Raw genomic sequence first — 24067 nt, 5'->3', positions numbered from 1 at the left:
GGTTTTGACCTGTAGTCTTTGTGTTAAATGGGTTGGAAAGTTAGCTTCCATTAAACTTAATCTGCAGAACCGCTAAGTGTTTTTCTGTCCTCTGTCTCCTGCTGTTGCTGTGTAGTTTTGATTTTGACACAAATTATAAATGTCAGAACAAACTGATGAATTCACCAAATCATTTTGTATTGAGAACATTTCAATTGCATTAAGAGGGAGGAAACTCTGGTATTATATATTTGATTTGGCTTTTACCTAAAACATTCAGTTTTCAAAACAGTAATTGTTGCAGAAGTTTTTGTTTTCCTTTTCTGCCCCAGAATCCTAGTTTGGTTTTTAAATGTTAAGAGATTGGTTTCTTTTTGTCTTCATTTTCAGAAAAAAATATTCTTAACTGAAAAAGACCCTAAAAAATAATATGTTGTCATACTAAATTTGTTCTTCTTGTTTAATTTCAGTTAGTGAAAATTTTGGAAAGTAGATTTCACCTAGGTCTTTTGAATTTTTAATATTATTTTTGAGAGTGTCATTTCATATTGTTTATGTTTAAGCTAATGAGTAGGTGTGCTATTCTACAGGATATCTTCTTGGTGGGCATGTAGTACGTTTTTTCCATGGCCATGATGAGTGCTTAACAATTCCATCTACAGATCAGAGTGATTCACAGCATAAGTAAGTTGTGGTGCATTTTTATATATTTTTGTTTATACTTAAGACCATTAGTAATTTAGATTGATCTCTTGAGAATTGTATGGATTACATATTTATATGACTGCAAAAGTTTCTCAGCTACTTTGAAGGCAAAGTATTTTTATCAAGTCCTTAGAGAGAATAGCTTAATGGAAATAGCCTAACTTACCAGGGATGCTTGGATTGTGTATAGTGCTCTCACTAATAAGCAGGAAACTTCTGTCCATTCAATTCCATCTATGTAGCTGGGGAGAAGTGAGTCCTACACAGTTTAAAGAGGAGTGAGTGATAAATAATATGTAGCACAAATAAACATAAGAGAATGACCTTCTGAATCTTTTCTGTAGGAAAGTACTTTATGAAACTGGAGGAGCTGGTGTTCGAGCAAGGTCTTTGTGGAGAGTAGAACCCCTTCGAATAAGGTACTGATATTTTTTGAACCTTTTTGTTAGCAACTCTTGTTATGTTAAAATCAATTCCATTGTTGCAGACCATGGGTAATATATTTGTCCTGCTATATGATGTACGTTAATAAGTTAATTATCAAAAATATAATCTACCATAGTATAATCATATGGGGGATGACAGTATTTTAAGACTTTTTTTGGTCTATGTTCCATATCAAAAGCAGTGTTCTATGAGATATGTCTGCTTGAGACATTGCTTCTGTCCAAAAGTAAAATGCTCTCCTAGCTTTCACTATGAATTTTAGAAGCATGAGTGGAAATCAGAACAGTACTATCCTTCATGATTTTGTGGTGATTAACTAGGTGTTTAGATATCTTAATTTGTGGCAAGTGAAATTTCAATACATGCTGTAAAGGTGTATACGTTTTAACTTTGATGGCCTTCTGAACAGTATGTTTGTTTTACTCTTGATGTGTTTGTGATTACAAATGAAATGCTCTCATAACTATCAGAGATGTAGTCCTTTGGAACGTTGAGTCCTCGCTTAGTTTTAATTCTTTTGTTTAAGCAGTCAATTTACACTTTAGTATTTTATAGAAACGTGTAGGATTTTTTTATGGATGCTGTATGTAACACCGTAATAAAACTGAAATCAAAAGCAAAAAGGATTACATGTAGCACATTATATTTTCTGAACATCCTTAAATCCCGAAATAGAAATATTTGCTTACTTCCTAAATTATTTTTTGATGTCTCATGTGTTCAGCTGGAGTGGAAGTCACATCAGATGGGGACAACCTTTCCGTCTTCGACATATTACAACAGGAAAGTACTTGGCTCTGAATGAAGATGAAGGACTTGCAATGTTGGAAAGAGAAAAGTCGGACACAACATCTACTGCCTTTTGTTTTAGAGCATCAAAGGTAAATAACATCAGTACAAATTTGTCTTAAATGTGAAGCACTCAAATACTAGATCTGAGTTGGTTCAATGACTTCATAAGCTATTTGTGATTTCTAAACTGAAGCAATTGATAGGGATTATGCTTTTAAATACAAAGGTAAATAACCTGTGTCAAGAGTAACAAAGGTTTCTTTGAGGAAAAATACAGATTTTATGAACAAATTTTAGGGTAGACTAAACTGTTAACAGGTTAAAAAAACAAGATTGAAAACTAATACTATGTGAGATACACTGCTTTACCATGAATGCTTTAATCATTATAGAAACATTTTAGTTGGACAGAATCTCATTAGGATTTTATTTGTTCCAGCTCTGTTTGTTACAATTGAATTCAATTGAGTTCAGTTCAGTTGAGCAAAATTTTGCCCTTCCTATTCTTTGTGCAGTGTGTTCATAGGTGAACTGCAAGGAAACTGTAGTCAGCAATTTCTAAACCATAAGTTTTCAAGCTGTGCTCTTTAGTGAGATGCTAATGGCATGTTACTAGCCTTTTCATAATTTCCAGCTGAGAAAAAAAAGTACCAGTGACAGAGAATGAGGAAAGATTATGGAGACAGGCAAAATCAACGATTTTTTCTGGAAAAGTGAAAGGTTTTCACACCAAAGATGATGAAAAGTTTTTATGTGCTTTCATGATATTACTTATAGATAGTTGTCATAGCTGGTAAAATACAGGTTTTTTTAAGTATGAGAAGTTACATGTTCCATGTAATTCTGAACTCTGTATGGTCCCTGAAGGGCAGTGAAAATGAATCTTTAAAACTAGATATAGGGTCTTGACAGATGCCAGACTTCTGTTAGTATAATAAAGCAAATTTCAGCATGTTTAAAGTAGCAATGTTTATTTTATTAGTGTGACTGTATACAGTATGCTGAGAATTTTTATTTTAACCAACCAAAATAATTAAAAAACTATAAGGAAATATTCTTAGATTGCTAGATGCTCACCAAATAGTTTCTGGTTCTTTCTTCAGTGTAAAGGCTATGCAGTGTAGATCGTATGTATGATATTGTGCAGGGGCATTTATTACAGCTGTAATTTTTTCCTGTTTTTGGTAAACCGTGGCACACTGGTAAGGATGGTAAGTATGCCAGGAATGCCGCAGTTACTGGTTTAAAATTGTGATCCAGTTCCTATAATGTACTCACTGCCTAATTGGACATCAACTGTCCTGTAATTTCTTGATATTTTAATCTATGAATAGAAATGTATAAATTTTTAGTATATAAATTTTATGTTTATGTTTGCATACTCATAAATATTTTGTTACATTGAATAAACGTACCCTATTGTCTTACTCTTTTTGTTGAGGTGTGCCTCAATGGCACATTACTGAAATTTGTTACAATCCCCCAAATGATTAAGGTGAAGTACAGTAGTAAATAATTATGCAAAAGTCAATAATGGCTGTGTAATGCATTTATCCCTTCTTTTGCATTTGTACATACTGTGGTTGTTAATGTATATTTTTATATGACATACAAGTTCAGTGTCTCATCATCCTAGGATTTGTACTGTCCTATATAGAAAAGAATATTTTTATCTCACAATAGGTTATAAATTTGCTTTTGCCTGTGCCAAGATTAAGAATAGTTGTTTATTGTCTGGGCAGGTGAGAGCTGCACTGGCCCATGGGTAGAGACATTAGTGTTTCCAAAGGTGAGGGGAACAAGCAGTGATAACTCTTCATGAAGAAAGAAAGGTGAGGTTTTTGGAAGTGAATAAACCCCAGAGATTGATCTGGACTGTAATAAGGAAAGGACTCTTAAAGCCAAGTGCTGATCGCGTACAGATTGAGGGGAAAAAGAACTGTAGAACTAATAGACATATTAGATATATGCAAGTGTGATTATCTTAATTTCTGCACATATATGTATTTGTAAACCTTTTTTTTCTCTTGTTCATTTTCTCAATGAAGAAATATTTTCATTTGCCTGGACATTATTGTGGCATGAATTAAGGGAAATTTCAAGGAAACAGTCTGATACCTTCCTATCCAGCTGTGTACAGATCCTTAAAAATAGGGTGCTGGAATACCTGGCTGTTTATGGCCTCCATTCCATTAGAATCATAGAATAATTCTGATTGGAAAGGACCTTGGGAAGTCCAGTCCAGCCTTTACATTGCTGTGGAGTATCCAAAAGGAAATAAAACATTTCTCCATTGAGGTATTCTTTCCAGTTTGAAGCCAGCAAAAGGGATTTTGTGGAAACAAGAGATTATCTTTGCCAGTAAACAGAGCTATGTGGAGTATACCAAATCCCCGAGGCTTCCCAGAAGCCTGTAACACATGACTTCAAGTCTTATTTTTCCAATAGTTGTTACAGAGACCCTCTTGTTGGGAAAGCACACCTTCATCCTCAGTATTGTTACATACCACCTCAGCAGTCTTGTATGTTCCTTCCTTTCCAGAACCTGTGATTGCATTCATAATGTATTTACTTTCACTGTTCTGGTGTCTTTTCCTAGGTGACACTGGAAATCAAAACAGATATTTAAAAATATAAAATTCAAATTAGAGTTTTCCTTAATATGTCCTTACATAAATAAGAATAGAAGGGAGCTTTTGAAAAAGTGAACAAAAATGCTAAAGAACATTATGGTACTGATATCAATGAAAACAGCATAAGCAATAATATGTATTTACTGCAAAATACTGCAAACTAAGCTTATAAGCATCAAAAATAGGTGGAAAACCCCCAAAGTTGTGCCTTTTGTTGAGCTTAATATGAGGCTTACTTTTAACAAAGTTTTAAAATGTCATCCTTTATATTTTAAGGCAACAGTTCTGTAATGCCTTGTGACCACAGAGACCGCAGTTTCCCTACAGCAGATGGAATCCTGTTTTGAAATGGGATGTTCTCATTCCAGCACAGTACTTGGCTCAGTATACTCTGCTGAGCAGAACCTTGAATCTGCTTATGAATTTCTTGGAGAATAAACAAAGTGAAGAGCAAGAGCATATTTAAAAATATTTGTTTATTTAAAAATTGTTGTAGCCCAGAATTAGTATATGAGATTTTATTTTCATAATGATATATACAATTGACAATGAAGAAGTTGTTGGTGTAGTCTGAATAGGTAACATTCTGACACATTCAAAAGTCACAGATGACTCATGCAGAGGGATTTGATATAGTTTTAATACTACTGCCAGCATGTAGCTATCTTAGGGGCTCAACGTGGCATTAGGATGTCGTAATAGTTTAGTAGTAATCATACAGTTTAATTCTTTTTTGAAATAAGATGATAGGTATTACAAAGTCCTTTACCTACAATTATCTCTAAAAGTTCAAGTATTTATTTGTAAGTTCATATTTTACAATTATTGTTTCCCAGTAGGCACTGCATTTCAAATACAGTATTAAGCAATATTTTCTACTTATTTTACATGGCAGGAGAAAGTAGAAGGTAGAATTAAAATAACTCCTTTTTTTTTTTTCTTGCCTGCTGGGGTGCAGAAATGTATACAGCAAAGTGTACAGAGTACAGTAAGCCCACTAGCAAGATAGGTAAGCTCAATGTATCAGTCCTCTGGTCTTATATTTGTAGACCTTTTATCTTTTTCTTTTGTTAAATTAGGGTAGCTACGGCAGTACTTTTAATGCATTAATAGTGTGCAACACCAAAAGATACAATTTTAATTACCTCACATAGGTTAGATTTAATAAGAGTACAGCAATTAAGTTGTCTTACCATTCTTAGATATCTTAAGAGCTTTACATACCCCTAAGAGGTTTTTTCTCTACTATGCTTTTTCAAGATGACTTGTCAAGATGAAAAATCATTGTAAAGACAGTTGGGTTTATTTGTCCTGTTCACATTGCCATTCCTTACCTTCCCTCTATCACGTAGGAATCTATGACTCTGAATTCTCTCATTTTCTAAATCTTGCCCTTCTATTACATTAAATATCTTGTGAAAATTGGTTTTTTTGACAGATTTGCCCCAAGTTCCTTTGTTCATTCCTTTTTTTTAAATTATTTTTTGTTACTGTTATTTTTTTTTTCTTTGCCATCTTCCAGACTCATGATGTGATTTGTTTTCTTTGACTTGATTCATTCATGACCTGAGGGTGTTAAACTAAGAATAGGTTGTGAACAGAGGATTTTGAAGGAGAAAGTGTTTGGATATTTTGCTGCTAACATATGTACGAATATCTAGATAAGAGATGTCTGCCCCCCCCTTGCCCTGATAATCTTTATCTGACTATACTTTTCAGCTGTTAGAAAGTACACCCTCTCTTTGCACACTGCTATCAAATGACTTGGCTGAAATCCTAGAGAAACTGGACAGAGCACAAAGTGCAAAACTTCACGAAGAGGAATTTATGCTGTATTGCTTAAAGTGAGAACAGCCTTCAGTCCCCCAAAATCATTCTAAGGCTTTATTTCTGCGACTTGAAAATTCTTGGTTTTTCTTTACATTTAGTGTTGTTAAAAAGGATGTTTCACACTTTTTTTTTTCTCAAAAATAGTAACCTAATTTGTATAACTTGTTACCACATTATGATTTCTTTCATTGAAATATTCATTGATGCTTGATTCTTGATGCAGACATAATAACTGAGAAAAATTTTTTATTCTTCAGGTTCCTCTGTAAAACAAAATAATTGCTGACAGTTAATGCAATGGTGCTGTTTTACTGTATTTTTCATTTAATAGCCTCACTGTAAATGTGTATTGAAAGAGTTCATCTTTATCTGTACAGGATAGTGCAGTCCACATCAATATGATGTGACATGATTTCCCTAGTCTTGATATTGTAATGTTATCCCCAAGGAATGCCTTGTAATTTCATTCTGCTTCATCTTGACATTATAATGCTATCTGTTTCAACTAAAATTATTGTTGAAATGTGACAGCTAAATTCCATATAAATGAAAATAGATTAGCATAGTTAAAACAGATCTCCTCTTTACTCCACAGATGTTGAACATTCAGTAAACTGAAATGAAATAAGAAAACCTGATATGCATATAATGATTTAAACTGCGTATCAATGTTTAATGTATTTTTTTTACTTAGCAACAAATGAACAAATATCTACGCTGAAGTCCATCAACACTTGAAATCATACAAAAATGATATAATTGAATTAGTGTAATCACACACATGCACATGCATCCATAATTTGCTATTACAGAATTCATTGCATAATTATGTTCTTATTCCTGAATTCAATTTTGAAAGGGAAACTATTTTATTTTAAAGAAAAAAATACTGGCTTTTGTGCTGGAGACTTAAAATCCTCTGGTTATGAATGAAGGCTAAAGGAGAAAAAGGTTGGGCTTAAAAATTGTACTGGGTGTTCGAGCCAAGCATCGAGCAATGCCTTTAAAATAAATTTGAAAGGATCCAATTCCTCTTACAAAGAGGATAAATAGAAAATTAAAATTAATGTAAAAAACCCCTTAGAAATGTAAAAGTAAAATAAATGTAAAAGCCAAATTGTACTTGTTTTAAAAATTAGTATTTTCTTCTTTGCTGGTTGTTGCAATACAGAAGCATTATTCCAAGTAAAGTTTTGAACTGTATATACTATTTATAAGCAAAAAATTCTCTAGCATGAAAGTATTTTAAGTAAACTTCAAAATATGTTTCTGTTTTCTTTTTTGTACTTAAGATAAAATTTGAAAATTTTAGTAATTTTGAGTTCTCCATACTTTAATAAACTGAACCTTCAATTACATCAGTGACTCAACTACTGATTAGGTTAGGTTGAATATTTAAGACTTTTTTTGTTGTATATCTTTACGTGGTAATGCATTTTGCTTGTTTTTTCTGAAATCATGCTTCACATTTAAAATTATTTTTAATCAGAATCTGACTAATTAATTGGATAGAACAGAAATTATGTGAAATGAAATTTAGCTGCATCTTAACAACATAAGTAGCATAAACATTGTTCAGTGTTAGAATGTGTTTCAATACAGAATGCAATGGTTTATCCTGATCTAGTACAGAGGTTAAATGACAGCTTTTATTTTATCTTCTTAGGAGCTAAAAGAAAAGCAGGATTCCAGTCTTAAACGTGACATTGACGGAATGGGAGTCCCAGAAATAAAGTATGGTGATTCAATCTGTTTTGTCCAACATGTGGCCAGTGCCTTATGGCTGACTTACAAGGCACAAGATGCTAAATCAGCACGTTTAGGTCCCTTGAAAAGAAAGGTAATGTTTGAGGGTTTTTTTAAATACTTGTAAAATGAATGTTAGTTGCATAACAGTTTTTGTCTGTCCTGTTTTTTACCATTCTACCAATGTGGCAATTGTGAGTTCAATTGGTTTGTGCTGTTTCATTGAAAATTATGTGAATGATTCATTCTAAAAATGGTAACAACTGTGGATATTAACATAACTATTTAACTGAAGAAAAATTTTGCCACTACAAAATGTATTTAGCTGTTTTTCTTGCCTGAAGAAAATAATAATTTGGGCTCAGTTTTTATTTTTGGCACTTCAGTAAAATATGGAAATACCTGATCTGAATGGTCAAATCACTTTTTTAAAAATCTAAATTTAAATGTTTAAGGGTATAAACTTGTAAGTTATCTTACATCACTGGTGTTTTAGATTTTTGTAATTGAGTGTATTGTATGAAATGGCAATTAAATTTGTTACTTAAGAAGGCCCTAAGAACTTCTCAAGTTTCATAAGGGCTATTAACAAAAAAATTCCGGTCAAAATGTTAGATGTAATTGTGGTGCGGCATGAAGATCTTTCGGCCTTTTGATTATAGGGTACGAGTATATTCTTCATTAGGGGCATATGACCTGTTATCTTTTCAAATTATGTTTATATTTCATTCAGAATTAAGGGGTTTAGCACTAGATTCGCATAACTGCATCATTACCAAATAATTCTTTGATTTTGTATTTATAGATTTTTTACAGCTTGAATCTATCATTAGAACAAAAAAAAAGGAAAAAATGTGTACCCAACCCCTTCACTTCTCAGCAACCTGGCTGGTCAGAGGAATTCTTCTTTGTATGCTAGTCATTCAGTGTTTTCTTGATAAGGGTTTTAATCACACAATGATGGCCTCTTCCTTTCCCATGCCAGCATTGGCTATGGGACTCTGTTTACTCAGAGGGTCCAGTTTTACTTCTTGAAGAGTCAATATGCAGATTCTTCCTCTGTATTCAATGAAGAATTTTGCAATAGCTTCCTGTGAAAAGTAGGTTGTTTTTTTTCCGAGTCTTTTGTTCAGCTGCAAGGGACTAAAGGAACTTCCATGACTGCCTGTCGGATTTATTCTCCTTTCAAACTGTATCATTCATGTTCAAAGAGTCCAGATCTGTTGTTGCCCCCTTAACCTGGGGAATTCTCTCCTGTTAAGTGCCTTCAAACAAACCCAAACATTCTCACTTCCTGTAATTGATATTCCTGTGGAGGCAAGAAACACGTCCTCTGCAAAATGCAGTATTAGACTATAGTTTTGTAAGCAAGTTTAGATATATACATCCCTTTAAATTTCATATCAAATTTATTTTGTAAAGTGAAAGTGAATTTATAGCTTTATATGCATCCTCCACCATCATTTTCTCAGGAGACTTTTCCCTTTTAGTCACTGTAATCCTTCTTGAGCACTTTTTGTAACATGCTTCAGTAGCTCTAGGAGGATTGAGAAATAGCTTATGTTTGCAAGAGGCAAAGGGTGGTTTTTTCACATCACCTAGCTTTTATCACTGGTAGTTGCTGCAAACCTGTAGAAAGGAGGAGACAGCTATGGAATTAGTTCCGTTAAAAAATTCTAAATGCCAAGTAAAAATTTCCATTGTTTGGCTGTGGTGTAGTTTCTAGTATCTAGTTATCATGCTGTCTTTGCAAGACACAAAACACAAAAAGGCATAATTTATGAGGCTTCTGTTGCATGATTTCTGCCAGAATTTTTATCTGTTGTATCTCTCTCTGATATCTTGGTAAGCAAGAGTTCAAGACTTTGCCAGGTAGTGATGGTGTTTACATCAAAATTCTATTCAGCATCCCTGCACCATCCCACATGAATGATGGATGCCTGTCTTTTCAGTTTGAGAGCTTGCTTCTTTGCCAGCTATGCCAGCTATGAACTGCAGAGTTCCAGAATGCTAGAGCTCAGTGAAACGTATGCTACATGTGGATTCACGTTCTGGGAACCATTGCTCAGGGTGTTCATCAAAACCAACGCTCTGCTGTACCTCAACATGCAAGGCAGTGCCAAATTCCCCTTTATACACAGGGAAGTGGTTTATCTGAGGAGCTGGAGTAGGCAGTGCTGGATGCTTCTGGCCATGATCTGCTTAGTGGAGTTCTAAATAGCACTTTCCTGTTGTTGAGTGGTTTTGGATGATTTTAGGTGAGGGTTTTTTGGTCAGAGAAAACAGGGAAGATTAGATCCTTCTAAAAGACTTCTCTCTTCCCTCATCTTTTCCATACTTAGGGAGAAGAGTGCATATCTACCTCACAGAGGTGAAGGTGCAATTACGTTGCAAGGAATGGCAGCATTAATATCCTATTTATCAAATTTTTTTATTTCCTGTAGCATTCCTGTAGCTCCAAAATCTGGAGCTACACGCAGTGACCTGAGGAAATATTATCTGATCGTCAAATGTTTTCTTACTAGTTTTGTGACGGGAAGAACAGTTCTTTAGTTATTGTTTGGTTAAGAGACCCCAGGACTCTTCTTTATGGAAGCAGTGATATTTAAGCTAACAGTCACCCACAGTGTGACTCTACATAAAGAAGTACTTGAACAAAGAGGAATGACCAATATCTAAACCAGTCTGCTTTAAGATAATATTATCAATATTCTCATTCAAAAATGTCTTTCTAGTTTTCTTCAACACCTTTCCATGGATTCTGGGGTCTAGATAAACTCATAAGGTGATGTTTGACTTTTCTAAAAACACTTCCTCAGCACTCTGGAACAGAGTGCATGTGTACTTTGGAGCCTGCCAAATATAAAAACCCATCACTTTCCGGTGTAACTATATACCAGTTATGTACAAAAAGGTGTTAGTAAATAACCTTCCCATTTGTGGCAGTAACCCCTTGTATAACATTATTAGTTTCTTTGTTAATTCTGAAGGCACTGAATAGTTACCCAGCTAACTGGAAAGTTAGGGAGCAAATTTTTACTATCTCAGAGCTAAAAAATTACATTTTTCAGTGGAGCATTTGGTAAGTTACTCTTGAGCAAAGAAGCAGGATAACTGGCATTTAATTCTTATACAAGTGCTGGAGGATTTTACTATCTCAAACTGATCAAGACTTGTTTTTGTTGTACCCAAAAATTATGCTTGCTTTTTGAGAAATTGGGTATTTACTTAAAGGGGAAAATTAAAAATCTACCAAGGGATCTCTGTTATTGCTTGAAGTTCATATGATGTTCACATCTGTTTCTGTTAATAATCCAACATAATGTGTAAAAAATAGTTAAATGAGTCAGAATTTACTCACAAACGTTGTTACCCCTGTAGCTGCATTGTCATTTTTTTGTTTTGTAACTCATCCTGATACTTGTCAGTAGACTTTTCACGTGTGAGTGTGTAGTAAATGATACTTAAGAAAGTGAATATCCTCCTTCCCTGACAGCCAGAATACAGAAAGAATGACATTTTTTGTTTCAGTTGGAAAATATTTGATAAGTGTATATGTTTCATGAACTGCAGGAGAATAAAGGTACATTAAAATGTCTTCTTTAAATAACTTTTGTGTGAGACTGAAAAATTTGTAATTAATTAGTAAACAGGTGTTCAGATAGTGATTAACAAATAGTAGCTCAGTATATGCAATTACTGTTTTCAATGCAATAATGAAACAAGTTACAAAATATTGAAAAGCACAAAGGCTTTTAAAGTAATCATTGTGATATTTACATTACTGACTTTCAATAGGTTATATTACACCAAGAAGGCCATATGGATGATGGTCTGACCATACAAAGATGTCAGCATGAGGAATCCCAGGCTGCTCGGATCATTCGCAATACTACAAGCTTATTCAGCCAGTTTATAAGGTAGTTGTTACCATCTTACATACAATCATTTTTTGTTTGCTTGATTTTTGAACTGTTCTGAAATGAGAAGAATTTCTCTAACAGAATCCTTATTCCCTGCTTTCTAGTATTTGTATTTAGAAGCTATTAGCAATATATTTTTACTGACTTCATTTTGTAATTTTGGTAAGTAATGCTATTAAAAGATGAAGTAATGCTATAAATAGATGAAATAAAAAGATTATTTATGTGAAATCTAGTACCTTGAAGCCAGAAGCAAATTGGATTATAATCCAGGTTGAAGAAAATATGCTAAATGATCTTAGTGTAACTCCATTAGTAACTATTCTACAGTAGCTAGAACTTCATTATATTCATAAAAGGATTCTTATTTTTCTATTTTTCTTGGTAGACCAAATATTATACCTAACTCTATTCAAGTTTCAGACTGACTGAAAGGAATAATGATGCCTAAGACTGTTCAGATCAAAGCTACGATGGGAAACCATAGTAGCCCCGTCCATGCAAATAAACAGTAGAAGGAAGTAAAAAGATGTCTGGGAGGAGAATAGAAATTTATTGCCTTCAAAATCTGGGCTGAAACATTTTGCCTGTACCTTTTAATCACCCATCCTGTTGATCCTCCTACTTCTGTCTTACCCCTCTGATCATATCTGGAAGATTTAAAGATCAGAGGAGAGGCAGATTTTTCTGGTGAACTGTGTGCTGTGTAACAGATTATATGCAGTCACAATTATTGTAGAAGGCTAACTGTCAGCTGAGAAGGCAAAAGGAATAACTTCTTAACCTCTCTCTCGGTTAAATTTTATGTGAGATTCCTAAATCTCCTGTTTAAACCAACATGTTTATTTGCAGTGGAATGGGTTTATGGGTATTCAGTAACATCATATCAGCAGAGACACAGTGACTATGTCTGATTTTAAGTAATAACTCAAGTTGTGATTCTAAGATTTTAGAATAGAATAAATAGAATTACCTTCTGAGTAGTATTTATCTTCCGAATCTTTGTTGTACTAGAGGGCAACACAGTTAGCAATTATATCTCTGTAAGAATTATCCACTAACTGTATAATAGAACTCAAAAACTGATGTGGAAACAGTGATGGCTATATCCACAGATCCAGACACCAAAGCCCTTGGACACCTGGGCATTGTGAAGCATCCAATATATGAGTACCCTTAGCATGGAGTCAGTACTACAACAGCTAGTAGAAAAACTCAGGGAATTTAAACAATTTAATATGACACCAGATTTGCTCTGTCATAATCTTGATTTATGGAGACAGTTATCTAGAGAGCTGTACTTGTTAAGTACTTGCCTAATATCCTTGCTACACGTGTCAACACAATACCTTTCTTTTAATGGAAAAATAGTCTAGGGCAATAGCAGAACAAATGTGTTGGACATGAATATAATTTAAAGCGGTTTATCTGAATTTGTGTGTTGATGACTGAAGAGCCTTTGCATCCTCAGGACATGTTGAATCTTAATGAACCATTGACAAAATGAGCATGAAAAGATACCATAATTATCACATTTCATCCCTAGTTTTCTTTTGTGGAATCATGCCTGTATGTAAACAGTGTTTTATGGAATAGATTTTCTGAATTAAAAATTGGCTTGCTTTCATCATATTAGTGCACTCACTCCAGCTTAAATTTTTCCTGTCATCTTGAAGTATATGTTGTGCTTAAAAAGGCTTAATTTACTGCATTATCATCTGGCTTGTCAATTTGTACAAAACTGTTCAGAATGTTTTCTGTCACTTACTGGTGTAGCTTAATTTTGACAGACCTTAGTTACTAATAAGTTTGAGACTACACAGAAATAGTTGGAAACGGATTGTTCTGATGAGGGCTTTAGTATTCAGATAGTGAAGAAAAGTATGAAAACTGTCTTACATATGTGGTTGTACTTGACTTTTTGGATAATACCTTAACTAAAATATTTTAAAGTATAATTTTATTATACTATTTCTTTTGTTACTTTTGTTCCCTTTCCCTCATTCTTTAGAGTAAATTGTTCATGACAGTTATCTTGCATTACTAAACTTACATGTTAATAGCTCTTTAACAAGCAGCAAGACAAAGATCTTCAGTTCAGTGAAAGTTCCATGTTTCCTTCACTATAGCTCTTCCATACAATATGTTTTTGTCTGAAGGTTTTTAGGGTAAAATATAATCCTGGGTCAATGCATATTCATTTATAATTGCTGAGATCAATGTGTAAGTACACAATTAGATTGGTAAGAATGAATGTAGTACTGAAGAAACTATTTTTCATAGTGCTTGGCAGAAGTTTTAATTATGATGATAAAGTGGTCATCCTCATATTAATGCCTAATAGATGAAAAAATGAAGAAAAATGAGTTTAGAATTAATTTATTTCCACAGAAACCACCATATGAGACTGTGTTTAAAACATTACTTCTTCAATATCACAAGGGAATCATAGAATGGTTTGGATTGGAAGGGGCCTTAAAGATCATCCAGTTCCAAGGTTGCTCAAGGCTCCATCCAGCCTGGCTTTGAACAGTTCAGGGATGGGACATCTACAGCTTCTCTGGGCAACTTGTGCCAGTGCCTCACCACCCTCACAGTGAAGAATTTCTTTCTTACATCTAATGTAAAGCTACCCGCAGTTTAAAGCCATTCCCCCTTGTCCCATCGCTACATGCCCTTTTAAAACGTCCCTCTCCAGCTTTCTTGTAGGCCTTTTTAGGTGCTGGAAGGCTGCTCTAAGGTCTCACCAGAGCCTTCTCTTCTCCAGGCTGAACAACCCCTTGTATTTCTTGTGCTGAGGATAGAAAAAACAGAGCCACCTCTGCCAGCAGTCGGCTACTCATAGATTATACTATGTTTATAAAAGTGAGTCAGACCTGGAAAAATTAGGTTGTCACCCAAGATTGAGCAAATGCTGGAACAGGAAAGAGACACTATTTTACTGACAACTGAGATTCCTTGAAATATTTTGTATTTTTAAATCCCACCCTTCTTTATTTCCTATATAAAGTTGATACAGAAGACCTAATTAATGGTTAGGATTCCTGATATTTTTGTGGCCTTTGCCTTGAAGTCTGAGGGTGTACAGCCTCAATAATTACTACTGTTTTAGTCCATCTGCACATTATGGCTATATCATTAACAGGATTTAAAGTATCTAAACAAAATCATTTACTGTAAGAAAGGACTTTGGTACATCTTTCATCTCAGTTTCAACTTTTTGCTGACTTATACTGTTTCTTCTGATCATTTTTTAAGTGTTTTTAATCACTCTCCCTCTTTACATCAGCACAGAAAGGGGAACATGATTCCACTTCAGGAAGCCCTGACATCTGGACTTCCAAACAATATGTTTGAATGATTTACAATTCACATTAGCTGTTGCTCATATACATATATCATATGTATAGCACAACTTGATTTAGATACCAACAGAAAATAGGCTGCTACGTAATACTGTAAATTTCAGCGGAGAAAATGAATAATGCTGCCAGACTTTCTTGTTGTTTTCTGTAGTGGAAACAACAGAACACTGTCACCCACTGCCCTGCCTATTGAGGAGATGGCTCAGACTCTGCAAGACCTTATTATTTACTTCCAGCTTCCTGAAGAAGACTTGGAACATGAAGATAAGCAAAGCAAGCTTCGGTCACTCAAAAACAGACAAAATCTATTCAAAGAGGAGGTACAGAGAGAGGAATTGTTGCACTACTTAAATTTTAGGTGTATTGTGTCACAAACATTGAGAACATAAATATTGGCATATAGATGCATGCATATGATTTATAATGTAAAGTTCTGTACCTGATATATATGGATATAGATATAGGCTGTAATGCCACATGATAAATTGCTCTTAGGTATTTTTCACTTCCACACTTAATCACAGGCCACAAGCTCTTTCTTACAAAATTCAGTCCTAATACTTCTCAGCATCTTTAAACAGACGTCATTTTTTAAAAGAAATTATTCTTTTTTTAAAGAAACAAATCTGTTTTCTCTCTATGAAGTTATACATTCTGGATACCCCAAATGAATAATAAAACTTGGGATCAATGTTAATGTTATTTCTGACATCTTTCCTGTCACCAGGGTGTGAAACAGCACCTTTTTATCTCTAGAAACTGGAAGAATGCTAGTTTTAGAGAAGGATATGTATTACATGACTGTAGAATTGTTCTTTTCTGAAAATGGAATTATTACACTTCTGTATAAATAGGAAATATATTTCACTATGTTTTTAGACAAGTTTGGACTGCTTACAGGTTTTCAATAGCATTTTAGTCTCCAATCAAACTGAAGATAAGCATCTATTCCGGTCTTTGAACTTGTTTGTTTTACAGATATTATTTGATAGTAAAATTTCCACCTTTTTTTATTCAACAGAAGCTCATTTGTATATAAATTTAAAGTGTGGGGCTTTTTTCTATGCAAGGAAGATTTTATGTAAAAAAAGAGTATTAACAAAAATTATAAATGCCTTTATTGTCAGCTTTGTTTATTCCTTATGTTTTATGTACTTAATGAGTAAGAAACAGTGGAGAATCGTTCTCTTAAATGGATGCTTCTGATACAGAAAAATACACATTCAAATCTAGTAAGCATAATAGTTTGGGTTTTTTTTATTCAAAGATGTTGCAACTTTTGAATGTGTACAAGAAATAATCTTTTAAAAGGAAAACAACAAATGCTTTTTCATGTAGAGTTTGCTTTCCTCTCTGTCTTATGCATTTAGGGAATGCTGGCACTAGTTTTGAATTGCATTGATCGCTTGAATGACTACAACAGTGCAGCTCATTTTGCAGGAATTGCAAGAGAAGAACTTGGCTCAGCGTGGAAAGAAATTTTGAATCTCCTTTATAAATTATTAGGTAAGTTCTTCAATGATCTACTTATGTAAAAATACAGGATGTGTATTCTTTATATTCTGCTTGCTGCTTCACCACCAAAGAATACTTTGTGTGTTATTCATTCTATCATGTAAATTACATGATTTCTTCAATATACTTACTGATATTTATTATAGAGGATAGTGTACGGAGCAACGAAGCAGCAGAAAAAGAAATCTCAGCTAGGAAAAAGACTGGTGCAGCATGCCAAATGCATTTTTTATTATTATTTAAATGTACCTGTGGTATGCAAATAGGTGTGAATTATTATTTTAAAAATTAAAAAACTAGAAAACAGTCTTTATATATGAAGTTGAAGAGAAGCCCAAAAGCAATAGTCAGAACTTGTAGGTCTACTGAATCCATGTTTGTAATTTGAGACTTAGAGTTAAATGTTAATAAAAATAATATATAAAACAGAAATTTTTTTTTTTTTCAATTTCAGTGCAATGCTTTCTAGATCAAACTGCTTCTGCATTGTAAGGCCAAAATATGTATATGTGTATTCCTTTAAGTCACTAATATGTTGCCTGAGTTCTGTAATTCCTTTTATAGGAGAACCTCGTCTTCTGGTGGAGTTAAAATACATTCTACTTCCATAACAAAGAAAGTTAGTCCCAAACCATAGTAAAATACGCAAGTCATGAGTTAGGACAAGTATAAAACCAATGAGGGGGAGTGCTTTGAAGCATGATGTTATTCACATATCAAAGACAGGCAGGTATTTCCAGTGAAGCCTTCTCATTCCTTTAAAAAGTAATGAGATACCGTTGCCTGTATTTTACCACAATCTTATGAGTTTAAACAAAAGTAGGATGAAAGAAACTTCTTCAGTGCTATGTAGACTTTCTCAGATTTTGTCATGATTTTCTTCTGCAGGTATATCTTGAATGCAATTATTGTGATATAATAAATATTAAGTTAATACTTCATAATAAAAAATCCTTGACAATTGTATAAAAAAGGCTGCTTGTTTGTTTTTCTATGGTCAGTAATAACTTCAAGAAGGAAAAAAAGCAGTATGGCTTGAAATGCTTGAATGCTGATTAAATTTCAAAGTGTGGTCAAATAACATTGTGTTCTGCACTGCTGAAGACTAAAAACTATCCAATCTATAACATGTTTTAATCAGAGATCAAGAAAAAGCACATAAGTAAAGATTAATAAAGAGCAGTACACCCAGCCTGCACTTGAGCTTAAACTTCTGCATATGATCCTCCCACTCATTGGTAGGATCAGATAGAAAAAGAGGCATTATAGCCTCTTGATCATGGCAGTGCTTGACATTTGCATCAAACAAGTGATAGATAATTTCTAATTAAATTTAACAATAAAAACAACATAAATAAAACCTATTTTCTGCTGAAATTCTTGATTATCCATTAGACCCCTGTCAACTTCAAAAACTACATGCCCTTTAGAAATTGTCCGTTGCTGATACTCAAATTAATGAAAATCTTAATTCTTTATTACTGTAACATATATGTATTTAGGATTTGTTTATTTATTATGTTGGGAAGTTGTTATAAAAACTGTATTAAAATATGTATGATTAACATTGGTGACTTAAAACAGAAATCTTCTAATACAAAATTATACCTTCTGGGTTTTTTTCCAGCTGCTCTCATTCGTGGCAACAGAAATAATTGTACCCAGTTTTCCAGTAACCTTGATTGGCTAATAAGTAAATTGGACAGATTAGAATCTTCCTCAGGTGAGACTCACTTTCATAAATGTAGGTTAGCTATCAATACACTACACACAGCTGTCTCAAATTATAAATGTCAGAGCAGTTTTCCTTGAAAACAGCATGAATTAGAAAACAAATACACTGTTTGGGTTTTTTGTGTGGTTTTTTTTTTTTTTTTAATTGAGCAAAGTATTACATTTAAACAAACATTTTTTTGGCATTTTTTGTTTCCATACACTTGGTATGTGCAATACCAGGTCCGATGAATGTTGAATGTGACTTCAGTGAATTAATGGATTTGGTCAAACAGTATCAAGACTGCTGTCCGATTGCTGTTGAGTAACACCAGAGTTATTTGTGGGCACAAGTACAAATAACATGTGTGTGTATATATATACTTTTTTTTCATTATGGTATGTTCAACACTCCCTGCCAAAACCTTTATATCTCTCTCCCTGAAAAGGAGCTAAACTTGCATTTTTCTCAAATGGTTTTAAAATTGTGGCCATTTTCAAAAGCAAATAGAAATTAACAGCTTAGTAATGCATTTATGTATAGTGTAGTTCAAATCATAGTCGTATCAATACTCTTTAAAAGTGTTCTCATTCTCTTTTTATACTGGAAAAAAGATTGCATCTCTAAAATATTTTGTTATTTACTGAGCTTTTAGATTGTGTTCAGTTGTGCAGGTGATTTAATGACAGCATTATTTCTGTGGCCTTCATACAGGTATTTTGGAAGTGTTGCACTGCATCTTGATTGAAAGCCCAGAAGCTTTAAATTTAATAGCTGAGGAGCATATCAAATCCATTATTTCATTGTTGGATAAACATGGACGCAATTACAAGGTATGTTTTGGAAATCTAAGGATATATTGATAATCTTACAGTAATTTTGAAAGAAAAACGGAGAAATGCCTACATGGAAATATGGGATTCTAGTGCCTTTTAATGAATAAAATAACCTTGAAGTACATCTGCAAAATTGCTTTGTTGAGATAAAAGAAGTGTGACATATAGTTGCTTTTCAGTTTCAAATACAGAAAATATGTATGAAAAGCAAATAGTTTAAAAATATTGATAACCAGTCAGAACTTTGGTTTTGTTGAGAAAATGAAGCATTCTGATGATAGTAAGCACATGGACAGAGTAGCTTGCTTGTGATGCAGGGCTCTGCAGAAGCAGTGAACTACCATTGTTGTATCCGCAGAAAGAAAGAATTAAATTCTTCAAAGTTATTCCTAACTTGAGTTATTATTATTATCAGTAGCAGAAAAGAGCAAAGTAAAATGAGAAGTCAGAAAAATAATCCAAATATCTGAAAACACAGGTGTTCAGAAGAAAGAAAAAACCCCTGAGTTATACCAGAAGAAGTAATGGTGGAAATTAATTTAGACATCAATGTGCAATTTATTATGACAGAAGAAGGTGAAAACAGTTTCTGGCTGCGATCAGGATGACATCACAACACAGAGGAGAATATAGTTTTATGTGTGATTTTCTGATGTGAGTTTCCTTACTCAATTAAAATTTTATTTGAAAGACTGATAACCTGGAGGAAGATCAAAGAAAGTTTTAATAAGCTGAAATTACTGATTTACAGAAGGTAATTTGGACAACCTAAACAACTGCAGTTATGGAGAAGGAAAGAAGTATTTTTAAGCATGGTTAAGGAGTATGAGCTGATAAAAGCAGGCATAAGAAAAAAGTTGAAATGACAGTTGTAAGTTTAGTTTACTATTTTTAGCTGCTAGCAAGATTATTGTGGTGGTTACCTGCAAAGAGAGATTTTCAGCCAGGGCATCTTAATCTCACCTCATAGTGAGAATTTAAAGCAGTAAAGGAAAGTATTTATTGTATACAGGAGAAGAATTAGACTGTGTAACAGCTTTATGGATTTCCATTTGTAGTGTTTTTGACTAAATATCAGTAATTAATGAAATAATGTGAAGTAATGAATTTATTTGATGCTCTGGAAACAGTATGCCTTGTTCTCCCACTAAATTAAAAATTCTGTTGTGGTTTAGGAAATGAGAAACAGTAATATTATTAATGAAAATTGTCCTGGAAATTATGATTTGAATGATTTTTTTTAAAAAATGAAAAACATTGTGTCAGAAATATGGTCAGTGAGTACACAGAGATTATGTAAACAGTTTATATGTAAATTCTGAGTTACTGTTAATCGTTAATCATTAATGTTATTAAGACACTTTACAGCTGAGTACTGGTCAGAGTTTCTGTGGTTATTTAAGTTACTACCTCTATTCTTCTGCTGTGTTTTCTGCCCAGTAACAGAGGTGGTGGAAAGGAAAATGCATGGGGTGGAACACAGCAAAGTTCACAGTATATTAAACTGCTGTTGAGGGTGGGTTTGTGCTAATCCATTAGGCAGAGAACTTGGTGGCTAAAATAGATGTTCCGTTCTGCTGCTCCTTGCATTGTACAACAGTTTCTAAAATGTTAATCAACTGTGAAGATGGTTCTTTGTTTTGGACATGGTGTGTAAGAGTCTACGCCATTTGGGCTCATTGCTCAATGATTGCTTGTCAAAGCTCCAGTGCATCTTTAAGCTTTTATGTTTTTTTGCAAAAGTGTGCAGCTTTGTCCCTCAGCATTAAACAACACTATGTTACTGTGGTCTCTCTTCCAAAATCTTTTGCTCCGGTAATCCATGGGAGAATTATGTCAATCTCTTTCACTTTTCAGACCGTTACAAAAAAAAAAAAAAAAAAAAAAAAGGCAAGCTGAAATTTTAGAATAAAATCTTCCTGAAACTCTCTTTCACTTTATAATGAGTTCTTGTTTTTCATTTAAAAAATAAATGGATTACTTCTTATATTGAAAACATGCTTTCAGAACAGATTCATAAGCAGTCTGAGAATTACAGCTGAGAATTGTCCACTAATTTTGTTCAGAATGGTATTTGAGCTGCAGTAATTTCTCAAATAATTTTATTTTACATTTCAGATTTTTATTAAGATTTAATGTAAAAAAATTTAAAGAGTTGCCATATAGCTGTTGTAGCTTTGCTTTTTTCTAATCAAAATGAGAATAAGATCTCAAAGGAAGATTTTTTGGATGCATTTTGCAAACCCAGTGTTCTGAACTTGTGTTCCATGTTTGATACCCTCTATCAGTAGTACAGACTACACGTGGTCCATATATGTGAAAAGTATTTAGAAAACAGTAATCATAATGTGTATTACATTCCTTCCTTTAGGTCTATTCTGAATGTAATTTAAGCTAACAACTGAATAATAGTATATGCAGCTGCCTTTACCCAAATTTCTTCTGATTTTTTTTTTTTCTTTTTTAAGGTACTCGATGTGCTTTGCTCTCTCTGTGTCTGTAACGGAGTTGCAGTTCGTGCCAATCAAAATTTGATCTGTGACAATCTACTGCCTAGAAGAGACTTACTCTTGCAAACACGTTTGATTAATGATGTGACAAGGTATAGTGACATGTGTTATTGATATATTAGAAGAAATGGAACTTGCATGTCTTTAATAATTGATTGGTGAGAGTACTGTAACCTAAGAGATGTTCCACAGCTTTCAATATTGAAACACACACTTTAGGAAGTGTTTCTGTGCTAAATTCTGGAAAACCCATTTTTGTTAACAATACAGCATTTGTAATAGAAACTGTGCAGAAACAGAAATTACTAATTAATAGTAAGATCTGTTCTGAAATGAAAAGGTGGAAGTTGCTTGTTCCTCATTCAAAACAGAGCATGGCTTTCCCTAATAATTATTATGGAGTATGTAAAACATACTGGGAAGTACTTGTGTGTTTTAAGAGGGATTTGACTTCCTGGAAGCCTCACTCCTGTTTGTTTGGTTTTTTTTTATTTTAAGAAATGATGTTGTTATTCCTCTTTTGACTATTAAGTTTTTCAAAGCGTGGAACCTATACCATGGAAGATGATTCTACAGCAGCTTTATAAAGTCATAAAATGGGTTGCTATTTTAAATATTATAAATGAAATGTGGACATCTACACTCTTACCATACTTGCAAAGAAAATTTGATTATTGTAGAGCAATATAATTCATATGTCGCATTTTATATTTATACTAACTGGCTTACATTTTCTTTCTTAGCATAAGGCCAAACATATTCCTAGGTGTTGCTGAGGGTTCTGCACAATACAAGAAGTGGTACTTTGAGTTAATAATTGATCAGGTTGATCCATTCTTGACGGCAGAACCCACCCATTTACGAGTTGGATGGGCCTCTACTTCAGGTTATGCCCCCTATCCTGGAGGTGGAGAAGGATGGGGAGGCAATGGTGTTGGTGATGACCTGTACTCTTATGGTTTTGATGGCCTTCATCTGTGGTCTGGTAAGTACTTTGTTCACTTTCACTTTTTCTTACCTACCTTTAGGAGTTACCTGCCTTTACTTTGAGTAACTGTGTGTATATAGCATGCTATTTTATAATAAGCTACATTCAGAACTCCAGGATACCATGAAGTTGTTTGGAATTTCAGGTCAGACTTCTTGTCTGAGATTTTAGTCAATATTGAATTATACCAGTTAGGCTTTTTAGCAGATAGCGTCTATTTTCATGTTTTTGATCAAAAAATGGCATTTTCCAGATCTAGACCAATAGTGACTTGTCTGTTGGTTCAAAATCAATGGATGTATTGATCTCAGACAAATTAATTGTACATGGATCTACATTTGCATTATTCTTTCACTTTGTATCTACAGTTGAAGCAAAATGACATTATTATTCTCACATCTATTGATAGATTTAATAAATTGAATTTAAATTTTGATAAATACTTTCATGAAAGGTAATTTTGGCAATTAGAAATAAGAATTGCTACACTTCTACCAACTTTGGTTATTTTTAAACACAAATGTCTGTGCTGGAATCTCAAACTGAAAACCTGTAGTTGCTATGCTGTTTGAAAAAATAGTTTTCATATTAGTATTTAAAGTAGACTTAGTGGAAAAAAATAGTTTTTCTAGGAGTGCCACTTAAGTGTGTAGCAATTTAGGAGACTCAGTACTGCAGTGAAGTGATACTGCATGTGTATGTGAATGGGAGTTAATGGATGCCAGCAAATGCGTATTTTGTGGTAACTTAAGGATCAGTGATGGTAAAGTTGTGGGTTTATTAGCCATTCTTTGTTCAAGAGAATTGAAGATATTAGTGGGCTGAGTGGAAGTGGAAGTCACTGCCTATGCAGTTGGGAAGATTTGAGTAAGAGCTCTAGAAGAGTAAAAGGAGTTCACAGGAGGACTCAGCTGAAATGTTGCAGTTCAAATAATTTTTCTAATAATGAGTGTGTTGTAAATAACCCCCTGAGGAAAAAGGAGACAACAGAAGAATCTGATTAGGATGCTTTGGAGGGATTAGTGAGAGCCCTCTGGGGCATGTAGTTAGCTGGAAAGTGGTGTTGGAGCTATGAGCAAGGCTC

General features: G+C 33.7%; 1 protein-coding gene across 1 annotated transcript in view; it reads left to right on the top strand.

Annotated features, from left to right (window-relative positions):
* The window catches only part of RYR3 (ryanodine receptor 3), a 233982-nt gene that overhangs the window by 65501 nt on the left and 144414 nt on the right, over positions 1 to 24067 (top strand). The window contains exons 9-19 of the mRNA XM_037394911.1: positions 570 to 663; positions 1029 to 1103; positions 1856 to 2012; positions 8053 to 8226; positions 11931 to 12052; positions 15572 to 15740; positions 16791 to 16926; positions 18563 to 18658; positions 19364 to 19482; positions 21954 to 22087; positions 22739 to 22980. Coding sequence (XP_037250808.1) covers positions 570 to 663; positions 1029 to 1103; positions 1856 to 2012; positions 8053 to 8226; positions 11931 to 12052; positions 15572 to 15740; positions 16791 to 16926; positions 18563 to 18658; positions 19364 to 19482; positions 21954 to 22087; positions 22739 to 22980 — 1518 coding nt within the window. The remainder of the gene's footprint in view (positions 1 to 569; positions 664 to 1028; positions 1104 to 1855; positions 2013 to 8052; positions 8227 to 11930; positions 12053 to 15571; positions 15741 to 16790; positions 16927 to 18562; positions 18659 to 19363; positions 19483 to 21953; positions 22088 to 22738; positions 22981 to 24067) is intronic.

The sequence above is a fragment of the Falco rusticolus genome, chromosome 7, assembly GCF_015220075.1.
Source record: "Falco rusticolus isolate bFalRus1 chromosome 7, bFalRus1.pri, whole genome shotgun sequence".
Classification (NCBI taxonomy): Eukaryota; Metazoa; Chordata; class Aves; order Falconiformes; family Falconidae; genus Falco; species Falco rusticolus.
The sequence above is the reverse complement of the archived record's forward strand: the minus strand, read 5'-3'. Positions and strand labels throughout refer to the sequence as shown.